This window comes from Balaenoptera musculus, chromosome 9 (genome assembly GCF_009873245.2).
Source record: "Balaenoptera musculus isolate JJ_BM4_2016_0621 chromosome 9, mBalMus1.pri.v3, whole genome shotgun sequence".
NCBI classification, from domain to species: Eukaryota; Metazoa; Chordata; class Mammalia; order Artiodactyla; family Balaenopteridae; genus Balaenoptera; species Balaenoptera musculus.
The window spans coordinates 92,666,197-92,689,613 of record NC_045793.1 but is presented as its reverse complement, the minus strand read 5'-3'; the positions used below and the strand labels follow the sequence as shown (position 1 = coordinate 92,689,613).

Below are 23,417 nucleotides of genomic sequence, written 5' to 3'. Positions count from 1 at the left end.
TCAATGATCCAAGAAGTTTTCAAAACTGGAAGATAGGTAACTGGAAGAAATTTTAAAACTTGTCTAAAAGCCTACTTGTCCTCCCAAATGAGGGATCAGCTTAGGTCGCTTAATTAATAAATTTTAAGTTATGTACAGTTCATCTGACACTTAAAACTCCCCCAGTGTGCTTAACATAAAGAAAAGTTAGAATAATCCTGACACAATACCTGGGAAAGATTAAAGAACAATATTTTAACTAAAATAAATATTATCAAACCAACTCCAATAGCATGGTATACACATGAGCTATGAAAGTTTATTCACAGAACCCAGGGGAGGATGAACATTTGAAAATCTGTTATAATCGTATCAATAGGTCAGCAGGTCAAAGGAGAAAAAATATTTCATGTTCATCTCAGTAAATAATGAAAAAGCATTGGATTACATTCAAAATCATTTTGTATCATGTGGCAGATAGAAAGATTTTGGAATATAGAGATTTTTGCCTAAACTCTAAAGCCAACATCATAATTGAAAACACTGGAGGCATTAATATCAGTCGGGGGTAAAACAAAAGCAAGATGTTACCCTAATGGCCTTTAATTATTTAATATTTTTCTGGAAGTACTAAGCAATCCATAAAGATAACAAAAATTTTTTTTTCTTTTTTTTATTTATTTATTTATTTATTTATTTATTTATTTATTTATTTATGGCTGTGTTGGGTCTTCGTTTCTGTGCGAGGGCTTTCTCTAGTTGTGGCAAGCGGGGGCCACTCTTCATCGCGGTGCGCGGGCCTCTCGCTATCGCGGCCTCTCTTGCTGCGGAGCACAGGCTCCAGACGCGCAGGCTCAGTAATTGTGGCTCACGGGCCCAGTTGCTCCGCGGCATGTGGGATCTTCCCAGACCAGGGCTCGAACCCGTGTCGCCTGCATTGGCAGGCAGATTCTCAACCACTGCGCCACCAGGGAAGCCCTTTTTTTTCTTTTTTATCAATATTTTTTATTGAAGTATAGTTGATTTAAACTGTTGTGTTAATTTATGCTATACAGCAAAGTGATTCAGTTATACATATATACATTCATTTTTTAATATTGTTTTCTATTATGGATTATAATGGGATAATGAATATAGTTCTCTGTGCTATACAGTAGGACCTTGTTGTTTATCCATTCTATACATAATAGTTTGCATCTACTAATCCCAGACTCCCAATCCTTCCCTCCCCCTTGGCAACCACCAGTCTGTTCTCAGTCCTCTCAGTGTCCATGATTCTGTTTCTGTTTCATAGATAGGTTCATTTGTGTCATATTTTAGATTCCACATATAAGTGATATCATATGCTATTTGTCTTTCTCTTTCTGACTTACTTAGTATGAGAATCTCTAGTTGCATCCATGTTGCTTGCAAATGGCATTCTTTCTTTCTTTTTATGGCTGAGTAGTATCCCATTTTTTATATGTACCACATCTTCTTTATCCATTCATCTGTCGATGGACATTTAGGTTGTTTTCATGTTTTGGCTATTGTGAATAGTGCTGCTATGAACATAGGGGTGCATGTATCTTTTTGAATTATAGTTTTGTCTGGATATATGCCCAGGAATGGGATTGCTGGATCATATGGTAATTCTATTTTTAGTTTTCTGAGGAACCTCCATACTGTTTTCCACAGTGGCTCCACCAACTTATGTTCCCACCAACAATGTAGGAGGGTTCCCTTTTCTCCACACCCTCTCCAGCATTTGTTATTTGTAGACTTTTTTTTTTAATGCTGTAATATGCTACTTTATTCAAAGTATCATATGGTCATTGTCCTATACAATAATTAGTTGAGGGCTTCCCTGGTGGCGCAGTGGTTGAGAATCTGCCTGCTAATGCAGGGGACACGGGTTCGCGCCCTGGTCTGGGAAGATCCCACATGCCGCGGAGCGGCTGGGCCCGTGAGCCACAACTACTGAGCCTGCGCGTCTGGAGCCTGTGCTCCGCAACAGGAGAGGCCACGATAGTGAGAGGCCCGCGCACCGCAATGAAGAGTGGCCCCCGCTTGCCGCAACTAGAGAAAGCCCTCGCACAGAAACGAAGACCCAACATAGCAATCAATCAATCAATAAATAAATCTTTAAAAAAAAAAAAAAAAAAAAATTAGTTGATAGATAATTATCCAAGTATTCAAATACATTGATATTTTATCATAAAATAATTATTTTGGTAGACTCTACTACAGTTTTTAAAATGATTTTACATATTAGTCAACTTGATCTTTATAATAATCCTACAAGCAGATAAAGTAGAAGGATAACAAAATTGAACAAAATGGGTAACATTACGTTTGCATATAAGCTGTTTGGAAAATTCAAGAGTCTATTTTTAAAAGGTAAACAGTATTAAAAAACATAATTCAGTAAGTAAAAATATACAGAAGCAACTGTATTTCTTATACAGAAAATAAATTTAGGGGGAAAAAGATGTCATTCACTATGGGGAAAAAAACTAGGAATAATCCTGAAAAGAAATAGCTAGCACTAAAACAGCAACAACAACTATGAACAGCTGACCTTTTATTGAGTGAATACTTTGGAGCAAAGAACATTACATATATTACCATATTTAACTGAAAAATAAGGTAACAAGGGCTATAATAAAACATATTTGAATAAAAGATGTAATAGAGGAATAGAGGTACACTATATTTCTTGAAAATAAATGAGAATATGGTGAAGATGTCAATTTTCTTCAAGTTAAATAATCCACATAGACTTTGTTTTAGAATTTCTTGAAGTGACCCAGAATAATTAAATGTCAGTAATCGTCAACATTTACTGAAAAAGAAGAGTGATGAGTTACCACATAACTACCAAATGGCAAACACAGTAACCTGAAATGATCAGAAACTGAGGTTAAAGTCAAGCAGTGGGCCAGTGGGAGAGTGATATAGAATAACCAACTTCAAATTTTGTTTTCCCCCTTTTTAAATAACACCTTTATGCCATCCTCAAGTATCAGTACGGTTTGCACATCACAGTAGTAATATGTTATTATACTAACAGCTACCACCAAAATTCTTCATAGGAGAAAATTGTATTTGCTTGGGAAAAATTATTTCAACAAATTATTAAGAGTAGAAGGTGAGATCTTTGCAACTTGGTTGAAGGTGGATTTGCTTTGCTTAGAAAAATTGAAAAAATTATATTTGCTTCCCAGGAACAGGAGTCAGGATTTCGGTGGCAATCCAAATCAATATGAAAGGTGACCAATATGAAAGCAGAAAAGTGCTAAATACTACCAAGAGCTGTTGAACAGAGGACAGGCCATTTGAAAGTTTGGCAATTTGGAAGTCGTTGGTGAACTTGACTAGTATAGTTCTGGCCAGAAGCTCAATTGGAGGGGGTTAAGGAGTGGGTGAGGGTCAAGAAGACGATTCGCTGAGCCAGACAACTCCCTGAGAAGTTGCCCATTGCCGAGGAGCAGAGAAACGGGGTATCAGCTGAGGGGGTGTGGGATCCAATGAAGTTTTTCTGGTTTTGTTTTTATTTCACTGTTATGTTTATTATTATGTTGGAGCATGTTTCTGTGCTAATAGGGAAAGCTCAGTAGCAAGGGAGGAAGTGATGTTGCAAGAAAAGAAGGGGCATTTGCAGATGTGAAGTCCTTGGGAAAATGGGTAGAAATGGCGTACCTGGACCAAGAAAAGGGCTGGCCTTTTTTTTTGGCCACGCTGCATGGCTTGCGGGATCTTAGTTCCCTGACCAGGGATCAAACCCCAGCCGCCTGCAGTGGAAGCGCAGAGTCCTAACCACTGGACCGCCAGGGAAGTCCCAAGGGCTGGCCTTTGATGGATCATGTACACAACAGGGTTGCCTCCCCTCCTCTCAGCCAGCAACACTGCTTCTTATTTACAGAGGAACCAGGTAGCAGAAGACACACCCGTCAACTTCCTGCCACCAGCGCATCAACTGGATCTGTGTCTATCCAGCCCTCTTTCCCTCTTGCTATATAGAAGAGAAATCTCTTCTAAGCCCAGTCCTATGCATCTGCTACAGAAATTATTTCCTCCCAACTCTCAGTGACCTTGGCCTGTCCTAATCTTCTCTCTCTTTCTTGTATCTTCAGCTGTTCCTTCTCTACTGGTTGGTTCCTTCCCGTGAGCCTTTATCTACGATCAGAGTTTTCCAACCTCAAAATAAAATAACAGTTAAAAATCTGTCAAATATTACTTCTTTAATTCTGGCTTGTTCTCGTTTCATTGTGTATAATCTCCCACCCCAATTTTGAGACTGGCTTTTGCTGCAAGCACTCCACTGAAACTACTCAAGATTCCCCTTTTCCTGGCTAATTCAAACTTGACTTTTTTAGTCTCTGCGTAAACAATGCTTCCTCCAAGAAGTTTCATGTAACCGTCCCTGCTTGGCTAAGCCATACTTATCCTTCCACTCAAATACGGGCTGTGTGTCCCACCTATTTGATACCCAGTGAGGCGTCTCTTATCATAGCACTTTCCATACTCAGCTGTTATTACCAATTACTTAGATGTATTTTGCAGCAGATCATTGTACTAGTCGGGATAAAGATTATGCTGTGTAGAAAATTAAACCTAAAACCCTAGTGGCTCAATACATCAGAGATATCACCAATGTTACATGTTCATAATAAAGCTGCCTATAGCAGCTTTATTTATAATAGCCAAAAACTGGAAGCAACTAAGATGTCCTCTAATAGGTAACTAGACAAACTTTGGTATATTCATACAATGTAATGTTATTCAGCTATGAAAAGAAATGAGCCACAAAAAAGACACACAGGAACCTTAAGTGTATATTGTTAAGTGAAAGAAATTCATCACTGTATGATTCCAAGTGTGTGACATTCTGGAACATGCAAAATTATAGAGACAGAAGAAAGATCAGAGATTGCCAGGGGTTGGGAGGGAGGAATGGAAGGATGAATTGGAGAAGCACGAGGGATTTTTAGGCAGTGATTCTACCATGTATGATACTGTAAAGGGATACATGACATTATGATTTTGTCAAAACCCATAGAATGTACAAAACAAAGAGCAAACCTTAATGTCAACTATGAACTTTAGTTAATAACAATGTATTGTTATTGGTTCATTAGTTATAAAAATGTATGATAATAATATAAGGTACTAATAGAAGAAACTGTTGCAGGGGCAGGCATATGGGAACACTGTACTGTCTTTCTTAATTTTTCTGTAAATCAACAGCTATTCTAAAATATAAAGTCTATTCATTCAAAAAAATATGTTCAAGGTTTAAAAGGCAAACAGAAATTTCCGAAGAAGAGAACTCTAGGCCTAGATAGCTTCACTGGTAAATTCCAGTAAATATTTAAGAAAGATGTAATATCAATTCTACACCATCTCTTCTAGAAAACAGGAGTGACTGCTTTTCATCTCATTTGATGAGGGAGGCCTGCATTACCCATTACCCTAACACCAAAACCAGATAAAGACATTACAAGAAAAGTCCTCAACAAGATATTGAAAATTCAAATCCAGCAGTATGTAAAAAAGGACAATATACAACCACCAAGTGTGATTTATCTGGAGAATGCAAGGCTGGTTCAATATTCCAAAATCAAAGTAATTGCCATATTATTAAACTCAAGAAAAAATTTTGAGAAAATACAACATCCATTCATGATATTAAGAAAAAAACAAAAACCACTCACCCAAAACTAGGAATAGGTGGGAATTTCCTTAATTTAATAAAGGGCATATACAGCTAACATTGTACTTAATGGTAAAAGACTGAATGCTTTTACTGTAAGATCAGGAGCAAGGTAACTTGTATACTCTCATCTCTCTTATTCAACATCATACAGGAAGTTCCAGCCAGTCCAATGAGGCAAACAAAAGAAATAAAAGGTGTCCATATTAGAAAGGAAGAGGTAAAACTGTCTCAATTTGTAGATGATATTATTGTCTACATCGATGGTTCTCAGTCCTTCAAGGGTGCATTTAACAACATCTGGAGATATTGTTTGGTTTTCACAACTAGGAGGTGAGGAGATGCTACTGACATGTAGTAAGTAGAGGCCAGGGATGTTGCTGAACATCTTCCAATGCACATGACACAGCCCCTCAACAAAGCATTTACTAGCCCAAAGTGTAAGTAGGTCTGAGGTTCAGAAACCGTGGTCTACATAGAAATTCCCAAGGAAACTACGTCAAAGCTCCTAGAACTAAGTAGTTTAGCGAGTCAGAGAATACAAGGTCAACATACAAATATCTATTGTATTTCCATACACTAGATATATAAAAGAATTAATAGTATGAATTTATGGTTTGTGTTCTTGCTCTGCCAATATTCACTCTACTCTGTGAATATGGGATGAAGTTAAAAATAACTAGCACTTTTTAAGTGCCAGGCACTTTATTTATGTTTTCTCACTTTAATCTTCTGAATTTAAGCATGAAGAAGTAGACTCGGTAAAGTATCCTTTTTCAAATCACACTATTAATGAGGGTTTTACCCAAGCTTTGAACTAAGGCATTTCAGACACGAATGCTTCTAATCTTTATTATGTAATAATTCTTGCCCTGTTAAAATCTACCCTGATAAATTCCTAGGTTAGAAAACACTTTCTGAATATTTTAATTACAAAAATGTTTTATTCTTTTTATTGAGAAATTAGTAAATTAGTGTTAACTAAATTTCTTACTTCAAGTGCTTTTTCTTAAATGTTAAATTTCAAACTAGTATCTTTTAATATAATTATACTAGAGCTTATTCAAATCCCATGTACAAAGTAGTTAAACAATTTATACTTTATTCCTTACCTTTCCTTTCATTAAAGAGGGCTGGTCGAAGTAATGCCAGTATCTTTTCTAATTTTATGCCTTTAATTTTTTTAAAATGAGGGATGAAGACATCAATAAACTTAGTATTACTTATATTCTCTTCAACATCACAAAACTGAGATATTTGTTGTCTTTCCAGATATTCTTGGAAACTGTTGAAATCCAAAATATAATTATAAAGTGAAGTTTAATAATCATGCCAGAAAATTAAAATTGATAATATGTTCACAAGTAAATTAGAGTTTAGTAAAACAAAAATTGAATTTCACATAAAGGTAAGATATCTCTCTATCACATCAAAGAATATGTATTTAGTTCCACCTTTATTGAACCAATCCAAAAATCAATTACATGAAATCATGTATGTTTGATTTCATGAGAGGATTTTACGGAGACCAAAATAAAATATGTTTAAAAATTTTTTTCTTTCCTCTATGTAAAGCTTTCCAGATAGTTTCTATTTTTCCTTTTAATTTTGTCTGTGAATCAAGGCTTATTTAGGAATGCATTTCATGTTTTCAAATAGATAAGACATTTGGATCATTTTATTATTTATTTCCAACTTTATTGGATTATAATCAGCAAATGCATGTGGTGAGATCTCAATTTTTAAAAATTTGTTAAGGTTTTCTTTGTAAACAAAGCAAATTTATTTGTGGGATTTGAGGTTATATATTCATATTTCATATATCATAGATCATTTATTATACACAATTATGGAATATGTATTTGCCGTCCCTATATATCCTTGCTTTTTTGTCTGCTGTGTATTGAGATCTCTGACCATAAAGTTATTTTTATCCAGTTCTCCTTGTTTTTCTGGTACTTGTATCTTTATATATGTTATCTATGTTGTTTGGGGCATACATTTTTTGACTATCTTCTTCATAAATGTTTTCTTATACATCATGTCCTTCTTTATCAAGTTTAACACTTTTAATGTTCAATTCTAATACTTTATTTTTCCTGGCTAATTTTTTTACCATTCCTTTATTTTTTAAATTTTTCTTTGTCTCTTCTAAGTAGAATATAGATGAGTACAGTTTTTAAAACTTTTTATTTTGAAAAAATATGAATTGGCAGAAAAATTGCAAGATCAGGATAATGAACTTTAGATTCAACAACTGTCAGCATTTTGTCACATTTGTTCTTTCTCTTTCTCTCTCATACCCCAATGAGAGTGTGTGTGTCTATGGGTGTGTGTGTCTGTGTGTGTGTTTTGGCTTAACCATTTAAGAATAGACTGCAGATATTTTCACCATTCACCCTCCTAAATACCTCAGGAAAGTTTACACTGATATAAGACTATTATCTCATGAACAGTCCATATTCAAATTTCATCAGTTTTATAATACTCTCCTATCGACAGTAATTTTTCCTAATCCTGGATCATACGTTGCATGCAGTTGCCTGAAATGCCTAGTCTTCGTCAACCTCTAACAATGGCTCAGCCTTTCTTGTCTTTTCTTTTTAATTTCTTTTTTTTTTTTAACATCTTTATTGGAGTATAATTGCTTTACAATGGTGTGTTAGTTTCTGCTGTATAACAAAGTGAGTCAGCTATACATATACATGTATCCCCATATCTCCTCCCTCTTGCGTCTTGTCTTTCATGATACTGATATTTTGAAGACTCCAGGCCAGTTGCTTTGTACAATAGACTCCTCATTTTGGATGGTTTCAAACTATGGAATGGCCCCATAGTTTCCTATTACATTCTGGGTATGATACTTTGGGAATACCACACCAGTATACATCACAATAGGAGGTACACAATGTCAGTTTTTCCCATTATTGGTGATATTAACATGGTCAGAGTGGTATCCCCCAGTTTTCTCCACTGAAAAGCTACAATTTCCACTTTGTAAATAATAAGAAATCTGAAAGGACACTATTTGAAAATGCATATATTATTCATACAATGGCTTTAGCACCCACTGATGATTTTTGTCTGCATCAATTATTATTATATGGTTTTTAATTTAGTTTGTTTTTGATCTTAATCTGGTAATCTCTATATTTGACAGGACAGTTAACCTTCTCGTATTTAGTATAACAGCCATATACCTGACTATATTCCTTCCATCTTACTTTATATCTACCCTTTATTCTACATGAGAGTTTATGTCCTTGATCCTTTAGGTTCTGGATCTACTTTAAAAAATGGCGGGTGGAAGTTTCCAGCACCTGTTAGGCCATGTCTGCAGAAAAAGAGCTGTGAAAACTGATTCCCAGGAAAACATGCTCCCCACCACTTGGTGCTGCCTGCTTGGGCCAATGCTCGGGATAAACACAGGCCAGAGGAAAAGAGGATGTCTGTTAAAAGGAAAATACTGCAGACTTTGCAAAATAACATCAGCACATCTCATTCCACCCCAATCCCGCCAAGTGCTTAAGTTGTTCATCTTATTATGTGCATATTGAACAACTGGAGACAACTGCTTCTAAAAGCTGGATGCAGTAGACACCTAGCTGAATAACAGCACCAATGGAACACTGACTCCTCTTATGCCAGCTGTGTTAATAGTGTTTCACAGAACACTTCTTTTAAAACATGGCTCAAAAATTCTGGTATGAAATCTGGTATCTTTTTGAGCCCAACACTTCCCACCCAAACCTGCTCTCTAACCACTAAGTATCATTTTCCCTTAAAACTCACAGAGTAACTACTACTGTTTACAAAGCCCTTTGTCAGCAGTTGATTTACCCTATGAGTTCTTCTATCCCACTTAATAAAACTGGGAATTAATGATATTAGGGTCTCCCTGCTACCTAAAAATTATGACATCGCTAGGGACCAGCAGATGGACCTACTCAAGAAAAGCCACTATAACTTATTAATAAGACAGCAAGGAAAGTTCCAGAGATGCTCAGCCTAAACATGCAATGGAGATGGGCTACCCAGAAGGGGGAGACACACATCGCGAAGCCTCAGGACTCAGCTACTCTGAACCTGGTCCTGCTTACCCACCTTTCTTTCAGACATGGCTCTGTTAATTCATGGGGTGAGCACTGGAGTTTCTGCATCTTCAGAGGAATAAAAGGCACAAATGGCAAGTGCATAAAACCAACAGTCTGTAAATGACTTATGTTCACTTTTGTATATTTACAAACCATTAACAAAAATATACAACTGTTTAGTTGTTAGCAATTTCTCACCACTCACTCACTGCCTTGAGTAAAAGGGCAGAGTACTTTGCTGTCTCTATAGGACACGGAGAGGTAGAACTGGCATGTGGAGACAGGAGAGGAGGCTGGTTTGGGAGGGACTAGGCCTGTTCCCGTTCTGCCCCATGAGGCCAGACTGGTGCGCCCAGCATTAGAGAGACAAATGGGAAATTCTTCCCTTTCTAACCCTCTTGACATAAACTTTGAGGGCAACTCCAGCTTTGCTGAATATATAAAATTTTAGACTGGAAGGAATAGTTGTGGCTTCGACATAAAGATGTTTGTCCTTTTTTTTTTTTTTTTCTTTTTGGCCATGTGGTACAGCATGTGGGGATCCTAGTTCCCTGATCAGGGATCAAACCCGTGACCCCTGCAGTGGAAGCACGGAATCTTAACCAGATGGACCACCAGGGAAGTCCCTAAAGACGTTTGTCTTCAGATTTGCGATATTTGGACATTATACTCCATTACCTACTAACACATTGTAAACAATTCGTTTCCTGGTCCGGAGCTACCTTTCCCTCTTCTGCTTCATCCCCGAGGACTTGGCTGTCTCCTGGTGGTCATCCCATGGTTCTTTAGATTCCGTCTCAGAATTAGATTCACTTTCATCCCAGGAAGGCTGTTTTTCCTTTCCTTGTGATACAACTAGAATATAGCTTAGGCCACTTGTCATAAAAGAAACAAAATCTTCAAAGTCAGGCTACAAAATAAAATAAAATAAAAATAATATTATTAGGCTCCCAAAATGGATAGAGTACAATGGTGGCCCCTACCCAAGTCAAGGACATCTTCCCCTTCATGATCACTGGGCAAGAGAAAGTTACACACAATCCTCCTGTTAACAAACACATCTGTGAAGGACAGAGTTCACAGCTGGCAGGGACTGATCTTAAAGATAGCCTAATAACTACTCTCAAACTGCAGGATGCTTCCAAATCATCTGGAGGGCTTGCTAAAACACAGATTTCCGGTGTCCAGTCCCAGACTCTATGATTCAGTAGGTTTAGGGTGCCCAGGAATTGGATTTTCTCAGAAGTTCCCAGGTGATGCTTATGTAGCTGGTCCAACCCTTTCCCGGGGCCAAGAGAGATTATCTGAGTGGTGCGGCTAGATTATAAAGTGCTGTTCAGTAGAACTTTCTGTGACGACCAACATGTTCTGTGCTCTCCAGCACATGTAACCACAGGCAGCTGCTGAGCGCTGAAATGTGGCTACTGCCACTGAGACTCCGAATTTTTAACTTTATTTTAATGAATTTAAGTTCAAATGGCCACATGTATCTAATGGCTACCATGTTGAACAGTGCATTTCTAGAAGCTACGTCTCCTGACGCCCCCAAGCCATTGCATTTTCTAACACAAAGCACTGCCCCCAGGCAAAAGAGAATCTAAAAAATAGCTTGACAGAAAGGATTTACCTTTAGGTAAAGGAAGGATTAAAGCTTTCCTGTGAAGTTTACCACAGGCAGCCTTCAACCTGGGATAAGAATCTACAGGAAAGGCCTGGATATTCACTTCCTGAGGGCTGATGCAGGGAGTCTTAGAGGACATACCATAAGGAGATCTTCGCTCCAACAAAACACAATCAGAGCATCCACTTTTGCCTGGCTGTCTCTATTTCTACTGGAGATTTCTCCATAGTCCACATCTTTGGATTAACCAGGATATGGACACCAACAGGGACACCTAGAGCTTACTTGGTTGGTCAGACTCATTCGTTTTTCTATAATGAGGATCTTAAACTTATAGGAATCCACTGTATTTGACAACACAATGGCTTTTTTAACTTTCTTACCTGGTCTGCTCTTCGGCTATAGAAGTACCTAACTTGTTCTTCAGTGAGCAGTTTCTTATCTTCTGCTTCTATGACAAATTCTGCATCGATAATCTTCAATTAGAGAGCATGGTCAGGTCCGCATGTGTCGTGGGACCACACAGGTAAAACAAGTCAAGGACATTTGTTTCCTAGGCTTAATGAACCCCCCAGATTTGAGTGCACTTCATGGGTTGTGCCTCAGCACAATCCATCGGGCACGAGGTTGGAAGAGGCCCCAAAATATGTAAACAAAGAAGGTCCTTTTCATGCCCCCTAGTATTTAAGTTTTCACGGCTTGAACCAGAGACTCCACAATATTTCTATTATTTAAGTGAATTGTCTAAAGATGAAAAAAGAAAAAAAAAATCTAACTGAATTCCAAGAAAGATATCATAGTTTTCTGAATCATTCAAAAAGACATACATTTACAGGCACTTCTTAACCATCTATTTTCAAAATTGTTTTCAGTTTCTTCTTTTAAGGCTTTCCTTTGTTAAGTCTGTAACTCGTAATCTAGGATATCTTATTCTGATGGCAACAAAAATATCCAAATTACAGGGAAGGATAGAATTTAAGATACAGCCATGCTTTATCTTAAAATTTTTAAATTTAATGACAAATTCAGTGTGCATGTCACTCAAGTATAACAATGTATAAAATGGACCCTCTGCTTTATAGTAGTTTAATTGTTGCTGCTTTGGCTGAAGAAAGAATGCATGATGGGAAGTTCATCAAGAGATGCCCAGCCCATCCTGACATGGTTCCCCATGTGACCTCCTCTGTAGCACATGCAACATTCTTACAAATTTCAATACAATTTTGTTGTTTCAACACAACATCTTTGCTCAGGGGTCAGCAAACCACAGCCCACAGTCAAAACCTGGCCCGCCACCCATTTTTGGAAACAAAGTTGACTGGAACACAGCCATGCCCATTTGTTTATCTACTGTCTAATGCTGCTCTCTCAATATGATGGCAGAGTTCAACTGCTGTGACAGAGATCACATGCCCCACAAACCTGAAAATAGTTACTGTCTGGCTCTTTATAGGGAAAGTCTGCTGACCTTTGGGTTAGAATGCAATTTTGCTCTAAATATTTTTTATTTGGGCTCTAAAAGCAAAACCTTAAATGCTTCCTTATGTTATCATGTATCTAAAAAGGACCATACGTTTGTGACAACACACAGGGAATAAAGCAAGCTGATGTGAGCTTAAACAAGTCTGCACTGCTAACAATAAACACAAAGAAATCTGTTACAATCCAATGCAAGAAGTGTAATTTTTATCATTTATATTGGATGCTGGTAGAGCAGAGTTATTTAAATAAGGATGTTGAGTAGGTCTAGCCTTTGTAAAACAAAACATTCAAAGAAGACAAAACATTCAAAACATTCATTCAAATGAACCAGAAGTTCATTATATTCTGTGTTACTCTAAATGATAAGCTTGTCTCCAAATTGAAAATTAAGGTATTGTTTTTTTGCAATTAATTTAAAAATTAATTTTACAATTAATTTAAACTATTGTTGGGAAATATCACTTACTTTTTCTTTAATTTCTTGAACTTTTCTAGCAATCACAGCATTGGGTTTGATAATGGCAATGCTGTATAGTTGGTCTAGGAAAAAAAATAGAAGAATTTCATTTTCTTGGCACAAACTAGAGAATGAAGGATTTGGCAATTAGAAATGTAAACTACTAATGTCCAGTGAATTTTTGTCCATCAACAGCTTTGTTATTATGGCATTGCAACTACCAAAGAGTTTCTACTTAGAATCAAAGTACAGTTCCTATATTTGCATGCAGGAGAAACATTCACAAGAGTTTGTAGTCAGTAGGCCAAAAAAGAAAGAGTAGGTGGGCACTAGTTTATTTTATTTTATTTTATTCTATTCTATTCTATTCTCTTCGACTCTACTTTTTCTCTTCTATTGCCGCATCACACAGCTTGTGGAATCTTAGTTCCCCAACCAGGGATTGAACCCGGGCCCTCAGCAGTGAGAGCACAGAGTCCTACTAACCACTGGACCGCCAGGGAATTCCCGGCACTAGTTATTTTAATACAATTCACGTGCATTAGAATCGCACCCATGAACCATCCAGCTCAGTATCACTAGTGACTACAGTTTCAGTGCAAGCAAACATTACAAACCGATGGCTTTACCATCTATGAATTTATCCACATTTATCTACACATTCTGATGATGAGCTTTTAGTGCAGAATAGCTCGCCGAGCAAGCTGTTTGCCTCTGTTCCCTCCAGGGTATGAACACACACTAACACGCCCACTCCGACAATCCAATGAAGGCAGGAAATTGTTCATCTTAAAGTAAACCAGGAGTGTGGGCCATCAAGGAAGAAATTATTTTTACAAGTTTTTGGAAGATGATGAAGCATGAAATAAGAGGAAACTGCTGTCCAGATTACTCACAGGGCACAGGAGCCCCTGATCGAGGGTAGCCTCTGAAAGGCCCCAGGCACAGAGACCAAAGGCAAGGCAAGGGGAGCAGAAGAGATTGCTTTTTAAGCTGAATCCAGTATCACACAAATCATCATTGATCCTACCATTCCCTTATCAATTAACACTGGTGTCATTACCAGCTTTTTGCTGCAAGTGATGCTGTAATGAGCATCCAAGTACACAATTTCCCTCGCTATTACTTTAAAGTCAATTTACTTACCAACACTTTCATAGCTTGCTTCCCCAGCATCTTCTGAATCTGAGTCTGCAAACACAATTTCATGATACTATGGAAAAGGAATGCAAATAAAACAGTTATATTTTAATACGATAGTGAAAGAGTTTTTAGAAATTTTGTTTTTAATCAATATTTATAATCCAAGGGATAGAAAGTCAAGTGGAAATGTGCCTGCATTTATCTAACACTACTTTTCCCCAACCTTCCCACTAAAATAAAATTAGGAATAAACAGAGTGGGGAGACAATGAGAAATATCGCATGTATGCTATATGGAAAATGCTTAAAAACAAAATGTTTAAAACTTAAGAGCACAAGGAATAAAATAAGAAAGAAGCAGAGATTAACAAGTAAGAAAGCAATAAACACATAATTATTATGTGTTTATAAAGATTGAAAGGGCATTTGTAAGCTTCAAGATCCATTCCTGACCATTGCTCTTAGTAAATTAGGAACAGAAAGATACTTCCTTAACTTATGGGAAAAAAAAGCCTTTCTCAAAACAATAGGCAATTTCCTACTATAGAGTAAAACACTAGGAAGGATGGGGGATTCTTAATTTCTGGAGAAGTCCTGAAAGTGCTTCTACGATTCTGTAAACAACCTGAAAGGTTTATATATTTACATATATACATTTCAGGGGCAAGAGATTTGCAGAATTTCAGATTCTCAATGGAATATAGACCCAAAAATGTTTGGAAATAACTACACTGAAAGCATTCACTCCTCTTATAGTCAGGAATAAGATAATTATGCCAGCTATAACTTCAAAGTGACCTGCCTTGTATTTGTTGGACCTGCCCTGACAAACAGGGCAGCCACTAACCACATAATGCTATATTTGAGCACCTGAAATGAGGTTAGTCCAAATTAAGATGTGCCATAAATGAAAAATACACAGCACATTCCAAAGATTTAGTTTGAAAAAAAAATCTGGAATACCTTAGTTTTTACGTTGAGTACATATTTTTTTAAACATTTTATTGACATATAGTTGATATACAATGTTGTGTTTAATTTATGCTGTACATCAAAGTGACTCAGTTATACATATATATAACGTTATTTTTTCATATTCTTTTCCATTATGGTTTATCATAGGATACTGAGTATAGATCTCTGTGCTATTCAGTGGGACCTTGTTGTGTGTCCATTCTATATATAATACTTTGCATCTGCTAATCCCAAACTCCCAATCCTTCCCTCCCCCATCCCCCGCCTTGGCAACCACAAGTCTGTTCTCTATGTTTGTGAGTCTGTTTTTGTTTCATAGATATGTTCATTTGTGTCATATTTTAGGTTATGCATATAAGTGATACCATATGCTATTTGTCTTTCTCTTTCTGACTTATTTCACTTAGTATGAAAATCTCTAGTTGCATCCATGTTGCTGCAAATGGCATTAATTCATTCTTTTTAATGGCTGAGTAGTATTCCATTGTATATATGTACCACATCTTCTTTATTCATTCATCTGTCAATGGACATTTAGGTTGTTTCCATGTCTTGGCTATTGTAAATAGTGCTGCAGTGAACATAGGGGTGCATGTATCTTTTTGAATTATAGTTGTGTCTGGGTATATGCCCAGGAGTGGGATTGCTGGATCATATGGTAGCTCTTTTTAAGGAACGTCCATACTGTTTTCCCCAGTGGCTGCACCAATTTACATTCCCACCAACAGTGTAGGAGGGTTCCCTTTTCTCCACACCCTCTCCAGCATTTATTGTTTGTAGATTTTTTTTTTTTAAATGTTATAGCTACTTTATTTATTTATTTATTTATTTTTGGCTGTGTTGGGTCTTCAGTTCGCGCGAGGGCTTTCTCCAGTTGCGGCAAGTGGGGGCCGCTCTTCATCGCGGTGCGGGGACCGCTCTTCATCATGGTGCGCGGGCCTTTCACCATCGCGGCCCCTTCCCGTTGCGGGGCACAGGCTCCAGACGCACAGGCTCAGTAGTTGTGGCTCACGGGCTCAGCTGCTCCGTGGCATGTGGGATCTTCCCAGACCAGGGCTCGAACCCGTGTCCCCTGCATTAGCAGGCAGATTCTCAACCACTGCGCCACCAGGGAAGCCCTGTAGATTTTTTTAATGATCACCATTCTGACCAGTGTGAGGTGGTATCTTATTGTAGTTTTGATTTGCATTTCTCTGGTAATCTAAAAGATGAGCATCTTTTCATGTGCCTGTTAGCCCTCTATATGTCTTATTTGGAGAAATGTCTATTTAGGTCTTCTGCCCATTTTTTGACTGGGTTGTTTGTTTTTTTGTTATTAAACTGTAGGAGCTGTTTGTATATTTTGGAAATTAAGCCCTTGCTGGTCACATCATTTGCAAGTATTTTCTCCCAGTCCATAGGTTGTCTTTTCGTTTTGTTTATGGTTTCCTTTGCTGTGCAAAAGCTTATAAGTTATATTGAGTACATCTTTAAATGGCAATCTTTTTAATATACTGGATGTAAGAAACGATGTTTTAAATATTAATTCCACCTGTTTCTTTTTTATTGTTTTTAATTGACTAGTAGAATATTATAAATTACGTATGTGGCTCACATCGTGCCTTGTATTTTATTACTATTACTGCGCTAGACAAGGCAATTGATAAGAAAACTAAATAATAGAAGTGTCCACAAAATGGAGTAATATAAAATAAACATAAGATATTAATAAATTTCTTACATACCCATTATTATTCATTAAAACAGGATGTCATTCTGCAAGAACAATGAGAATAACAACAATAAAGCCACCGTACAGAGCACACATAGAGAAAGCTGGGTACAGTATAGCAATTAGAAGAATGTGTTTAAAAGTCGTTCTGCCTGACTTCAAATTCTGCTTTTACCTCCTACTAGTTGCCTGTTTCTAAGGAAAGGACATAATGTTTTTAAGCCTGTCTTATCGTTCATAAATACTTCATAAGGTTTCTCCAGGTTCATATTCGAGATGACAACATAGGAGGCTCCTGAACTCACTTCCTCCCTCAGACATACCAAACCTACAGCTACTTGTGGAACAGTTCCCTCTGAACGAAATCCAGAAAATAACTGAGTGACTCCTATGCATCAGACAAATGAGAAAAGAACACATACCGAATCGGGTAGGAGAGGCTGAGTCACAGTCTCGGCTTAAACTCCATCCCCGGCACAGCAACATACAATTGAGAGGGAACTCACAACTCCCAGCATCTCCCTGAGGACTGAAGGGCTTTAACCCAACATCTAGTGACCCCAGTTTTAAGACTTCCAACTGAGAGATGGGGCCCCCAAATGCCTGGCTGTAAAAGCCCTGGGGCTTGCATCCAGACTATAGTAAACTGAGCTCCTAACAGGCTTGGCTTGTGCTGGACTCCCTGTGGCTGTCCCCCCAGGGCTCAATGCAGGGGACTATTTGGAAATCTGATAAGCTATAGCCTGAGGGTCAGGCTTCTAATTTAACACAGGTCTAGGGGCTCACAGCAGTCCTTTCCAGAGACCAGGGAAGACAGCAGGGGCCATCTTCATGCTCTCCCTCTGCCCCGCTCCAGGTCACTAGTGTCTTTGTGAAGATAGCCTGTGTGCACATCTGGTACCCTGGCTTTTGTGGCTGTTACTCCAAGGACACAGCACTTGATAGCCCAGCTCTGGCAGCCAGCAGGGCTGGTGTCCCTGGATTCAGTAGAACCAGCAATGGATAAACCATCCAGACAGAAAATCAGTAAGGAAACATTGGACATGTTAGACTAGATGGATTAAACAGATATATCCCGAACATTCTATCCAAAAGCAGCAGAATACACATTCTTCTCAAGCACACATGGAACGTTCTCCAGGACAGATCATATGTTAGGCCACAAAACATTTAAGTAGATTGAAATCATATCAAGCATCTTTTCTAACCACAGTGGTCTGAAACTAGAAATCAATTAAAAGAAGACAACTGCAAAATTCACAAATACGCGGAGATTAAATAACATGCTACTGAACAACCAATGGGTCAAATTAGAAATCAAAAGAGCCAAAAAAAGAAATCTAGAGATGAATGAAAATGGAATTACAGCATACCTAAACTTATGGGATGTAACAAAAGTGTTCTAAGAGTGAAGTTCATAGCCTATATTAAGAAAAGAGAAGGATCTCAAATAAACAACCTAACTTTACACTTTAAGACACTAGAAAAAACAAACAAAAAATGAAGCAAAAGTCAGCAGATGAAGGAAATAAAGGTCAGAGCAGGAATAAATAAAATAGAGACTAAAAAGACAATAGAAAAAAAATTAATGAAACTAAGAGCTGGTTTTTGAAAAAATAAACAAAACAGACCTTTAGCTAGACTGTGAGAGAAAAAAAAGAGAGAGAGAAGACTCAAATAAATAAAATTGGAAATGAAAGAGGAGACATTATAACTGATACCACAGAAACACAAAAGATCTTAAGAGACTATTATGACCAGCTATGAAATCACTCTCTCAAAAAGTTATCTGCCCTCCCATGTTCATTGCACCACTATTTACAGTAGCCAAGATATGGAAACAATCTAAGTGTCCATTCATGGATGAATGGATAAATATATGATATATATATACTTGATGAAATACTATTCATCCATAAAAAAGGAGGAAATCTTGCCATTTGTGGCAACGTGGATGGAGCTTGAGGGCATTAATGTTACGTGAAATAAGTCAGAGAAAGATATATACTGTATAATCTCTCTTATATGTGGAATCTGGAAAAAATGAACTCATAGGCACAGAGAACAGAATGGTAGTTGCCAGAGATGGAGGGTGGTGAGTAGGGGAATTGGGTGAAGGAGGTCAAAAGGTACAACTTCCAGGTAAAAGATAAATAAGTTCTGGGGGTGTAATATACAGCATGGTGACTATAGGTAATAACATGTATATTTTGGAAGTTGCTAAAAGAGTAGATCTTAAAATTTATCATGAAAAAATTTTTCAGAAAGAAGTTAACTATGTGACATGAAATGTTAACTAAGTGTAGTAATCATTTCCCAGTATACACATATATCAAATCATTATGTTGTATACCTTAAACTAATAAAATGTTAGTTGTCAATGATATCAATAAAAGTGGGATGTAAAAGATTAAATGAGGATATCTTTCTGAAAATCTTAGCAAACAGTAAGTCCACAATAATTCCTAGTTACTATAATTTTCAAAAAGAAGTAGGGGGAGTGGGAAGAGGGAGGGAGGAAGGGAGACAGAGAGAAAGGAAGGGCGAAGATTCCCTGAAAAACAAGAAAACCTGAAAATGTAAAGAAAAATGTCCTTGGGTGAGAAAAATCACTATTGTAAATGTAAATTCCCCATATTTGTCATTTTTCAGTTTTCCATCAAAATGTTCATTTTTTTTCCTTAATGCTTTTAAAGTACTTTGTACACACTCTGGATATTAGCACGTTGATACACAGCGCAAGCTTTTCTCCAAGTTTGCTGCTTTCCTTTTACATTTTATTCAAACTTTTAAATAATCAAATCTATCAATTTTTTCTTTTTTGATATCTCTGCTTTATACTATACTTACGAGGCCTTTCTCAACCTATGACAAGATAAATGTTTTCCAATATTTTCTTCTAATACTTTTATGCTTTGTTTCAACATTCAGCTCTTTAATTTGTCTGAAATTTGTTTATGTATATGAGGAAATAATACAGATTTCTTGTACAAATAGTTAACCCAATATTGCTAAGTTTGTTTTGGGAGTTTTTTATCCTTTCCTGATTTAAACTGACGCTTTTTTATAGTAAATACTTAATACAAGCTTGAGCCTATACCTTCTCTTTATTTCTATTTTTCAGTATTTCTCAGCTAGTCTCTATTTTTTGTTTCTTTTGTTTCTTCTTTTTGTTGTTTGTTGTTTTGTTTGCATGTGTGTGTGTTTAAATAACACCAATCACTCCTATTTATCTGCCTATATTTCTGATCACTTTCCTATATGGCTTACTTTCTTATGCTATTATGTTCATATCTCTGCATGCTTTATGGTTCCTTTCTTAATTTTAAAATATTTTATTATTAGGTAATACATTTCACACACATAGGATCTTATTCTAAGCATCCTATTAAAGTATAATACTCTATTTTTCATTTGTCAGTCTATCTTGGCCCTCTTTCCATATCAATAAACAGAGCTAGAAGATACTAAATAATATTCCACTGTATGAATCTGTATAATTTATGACATAAATTACAGACATTTATGTCATCTATTCACTGTTGCTAGGCATTTAGGTTGATTCCAAATTTTTAATAACATAGACAACACTGAAATAAACATCGTTTTCTATATTTGTTTCATTATCTTCTTAAGGAAAATTATTGGAGTGTAATTGCTCAGTCAAAGGATACATGTGTTTTTTAAGGCCTTTGATTCATATTGCCAAAATACTTCCCAAAAAAGGTTGCACCATTTAGACACCTAGATAGCTATAAAGCTAGGGAAAATGCTTTAGGAAAACAAACAAAAAAAAATGTAATGCATCTTTTTTTAAAACTAATTTTTAAAAATAAAATTATCAGTAATCCAAAGTATTACCTGAGGGCGAACCATTTCACCTGCTGCAATTTTCCTCTCCTCATTGATCAAGGTAATAATTTTTTGACTCACAAGTGGTGCATTTGCACCCTTGATTTTTGCAACAATTTTGCCATTCTATAAGGGGAAACAAAGGCAGGAAGGAAACTCATTTTCAGGATAGGTCAAGAATTAACACTTCAACTGGACTAAGTCACCCCACCCTGACCCACCAATCCCTTTTTAGCTACTGTAATTAGTCATTTTAAAATAAGTATTAGTGATATAAAAGTATGTCCATTTGGTAAATCCAGCTCTTTGAGTTCTACCTCTAATTTATCTGTCCTCCTACAACCAAAGACAGGCCATCGCTGCATTAAATTTTAATGGTTCTGTACAGGCCTCCCAACATTACTCCCCCTAATTATTTTTGATACTATTTCCCCTTGTCTGTCTTTCAACACATATTTACTAAACACCAGTTTACTAGCATTGTATCAGGCATGATGTTATGGAATAATAGTCCTGGTACCTAATGTAATTAAATTACCAAAAAAAAAACCACCCCACGAACACATTTGAGATAACAACCATGAGAGGTACCACCAAGAGAGGTACAAAGAGCTGGGAGCATCTATAAGAATTTGTTCCGATCAAGAACATTAGCAAAGGTACTTCGTCAATATCAGGAATTTAAAATGTGAAGGATAGGTTAAGAAATAAAAAGGAGAAGAACGGGCATTCTAGGCAAAAGGAACAGAGCCACAAGCGTCCTACGGCTGGAAGGGAATATGGCAAATAAGAAGGCCAGTGGAGAAAGTGAGGGGATACCTGGTGTGAGACGAAGCCCAACGCTAGGGGGAGCCAGACCGTGCAGAGCCTCATGGGTCATGGGCGGATGCTGCCTTTATCCTAAGTGCAGTGGGAAGCCTTTGGAATGTTTAAACACAGGCAGGGATCACAATTAGAACTGCTAAAGGTCTGTGTAAAGATCATCTTACCTACCATATGGAGAAAGGGTTAGAGGTGGAGCGGGAGAAGCTGTTTGTATACAAATCAGAAGCTATTCTAGAGGTAAAGATGGGAGAGCTGGTTGCTCAGTCTACGGCAGTGCCAGTGCCGTTGGAGATGGAAAGAATGGAAAGAAGCAGACGAGTGTGAGAAAGACTTGGGTAGTGAAATTAACAGGACCAAGGTCTGGTGTGGATGAGGTGTGATGTGGATGGTGTGGATGGGGTGTGACCTAAGGAGAAGTCACTACGATGACTTTTCTGTTTCTGACTTGAGAAACTGAGTAAGTTGAGATGTTATTCACCAAATGAGGCCACACTAGAAAATAACGTTTCCAATGGGGGTGGGGAGGGCGAGGAGTCCGCTGTTGGACCGGTTCATTGTGAGATGCCCTTGAGACACCAGAGGAGAGATCAAGGGCCCAGTTGGATACACAGGTCTGGTGCTCAAAGTATAGGATCCAGCTGAAGACTTGAACTTGAGTTATTGATCTATGAGGTGATGATTGAAACTGTGTGTGGAAGAATTTCTCTAAGGAGAGTATATAGCATGAGAAAGTCGATATGTAATGGCTGCGTGAAGAAAGGTGAACCTGCAAAGGAGAAAGGGGGAGGGGGAGTAGCATCTAGGAAGCAAAAGGAAAACCAAGTCACAAAAGCCAAAAGAAGAAAATGTTCCGAAAAGGAGGGCATGGTCACCACATTTACTACATTTGAGAGGTACAAAATGATGAGGACCTAAAAGCATTCATTATATTTAGCAACAGACTGGTCACTGGATACATTAGCGACAGCCAATTTGGTGGAATAATCAGAAAGAAGTTAGACTGAATGGGTTGAAGAATTAATGGGATGAGAAGAAATGGAGTGAAAATAAATATAGAAACTCTTCTGAGCAGTTTAACTGTGAGGTAAAGCACAGAGGTGAGTGGTAGCTGGAGAGGGGCATGGTATCGAAAAGAGGTATTATTTCTTTTCATTGGAAAGATTTAATCATATTCAAAGGCCAATAAGAAGGCTCCAGTTGAGAAAGGTTTGAATGAAACCTGACACTCTATTTACCATTTCCCACTAAAAGGAACCTCCAAGAGCTTTCTAATATCCATTGAAAAAGCCCTTCCTGCTGAGATGCTGAATTTGCTGTCAGCTAAGAATGCTGCCCACTGCAGAGGTGGTTTTGTGGTCACAGATTGAGATTCTTCTTTTTTTTTAATTTTTAATTTTTACACAATGTTTCAAGGTTACTCTCCATTGGCAGTTATTATAAAATATTGACTAAATTCCCCATGGAGATTCTTAAATTAGAACATTGAACATGGAGCAACGGGTGATAACAAAGTCTGAGGCGTGACTGGAGGAGGTGGTTGGAAATTTCATTGACAGTTAAGAGGTGAAGAATCAAGAGGCCAGG

At 37.3% G+C, this 23,417-nt stretch overlaps 2 protein-coding genes across 3 annotated transcripts in view; one reads left to right on the top strand and one right to left on the bottom strand.

Annotated features, from left to right (window-relative positions):
* PNPLA8 (patatin like phospholipase domain containing 8) overlaps positions 1-23,417 on the top strand; it is a 146,275-nt gene that overhangs the window by 15,753 nt on the left and 107,105 nt on the right. The gene's annotated exons all lie outside the window — the stretch shown is intronic.
* Positions 1-23,417, bottom strand: part of NME8 (NME/NM23 family member 8) — a 33,427-nt gene that overhangs the window by 4,134 nt on the left and 5,876 nt on the right. Inside the window, exons 6-11 of the mRNA XM_036863021.1 lie at positions 21,018-21,134; positions 14,475-14,541; positions 13,338-13,411; positions 11,773-11,865; positions 10,491-10,678; positions 6,787-6,959 (exon numbers count right to left, since the gene is read on the bottom strand). Coding sequence (XP_036718916.1) covers positions 6,787-6,959; positions 10,491-10,678; positions 11,773-11,865; positions 13,338-13,411; positions 14,475-14,541; positions 21,018-21,134 — 712 coding nt within the window. The remainder of the gene's footprint in view (positions 1-6,786; positions 6,960-10,490; positions 10,679-11,772; positions 11,866-13,337; positions 13,412-14,474; positions 14,542-21,017; positions 21,135-23,417) is intronic.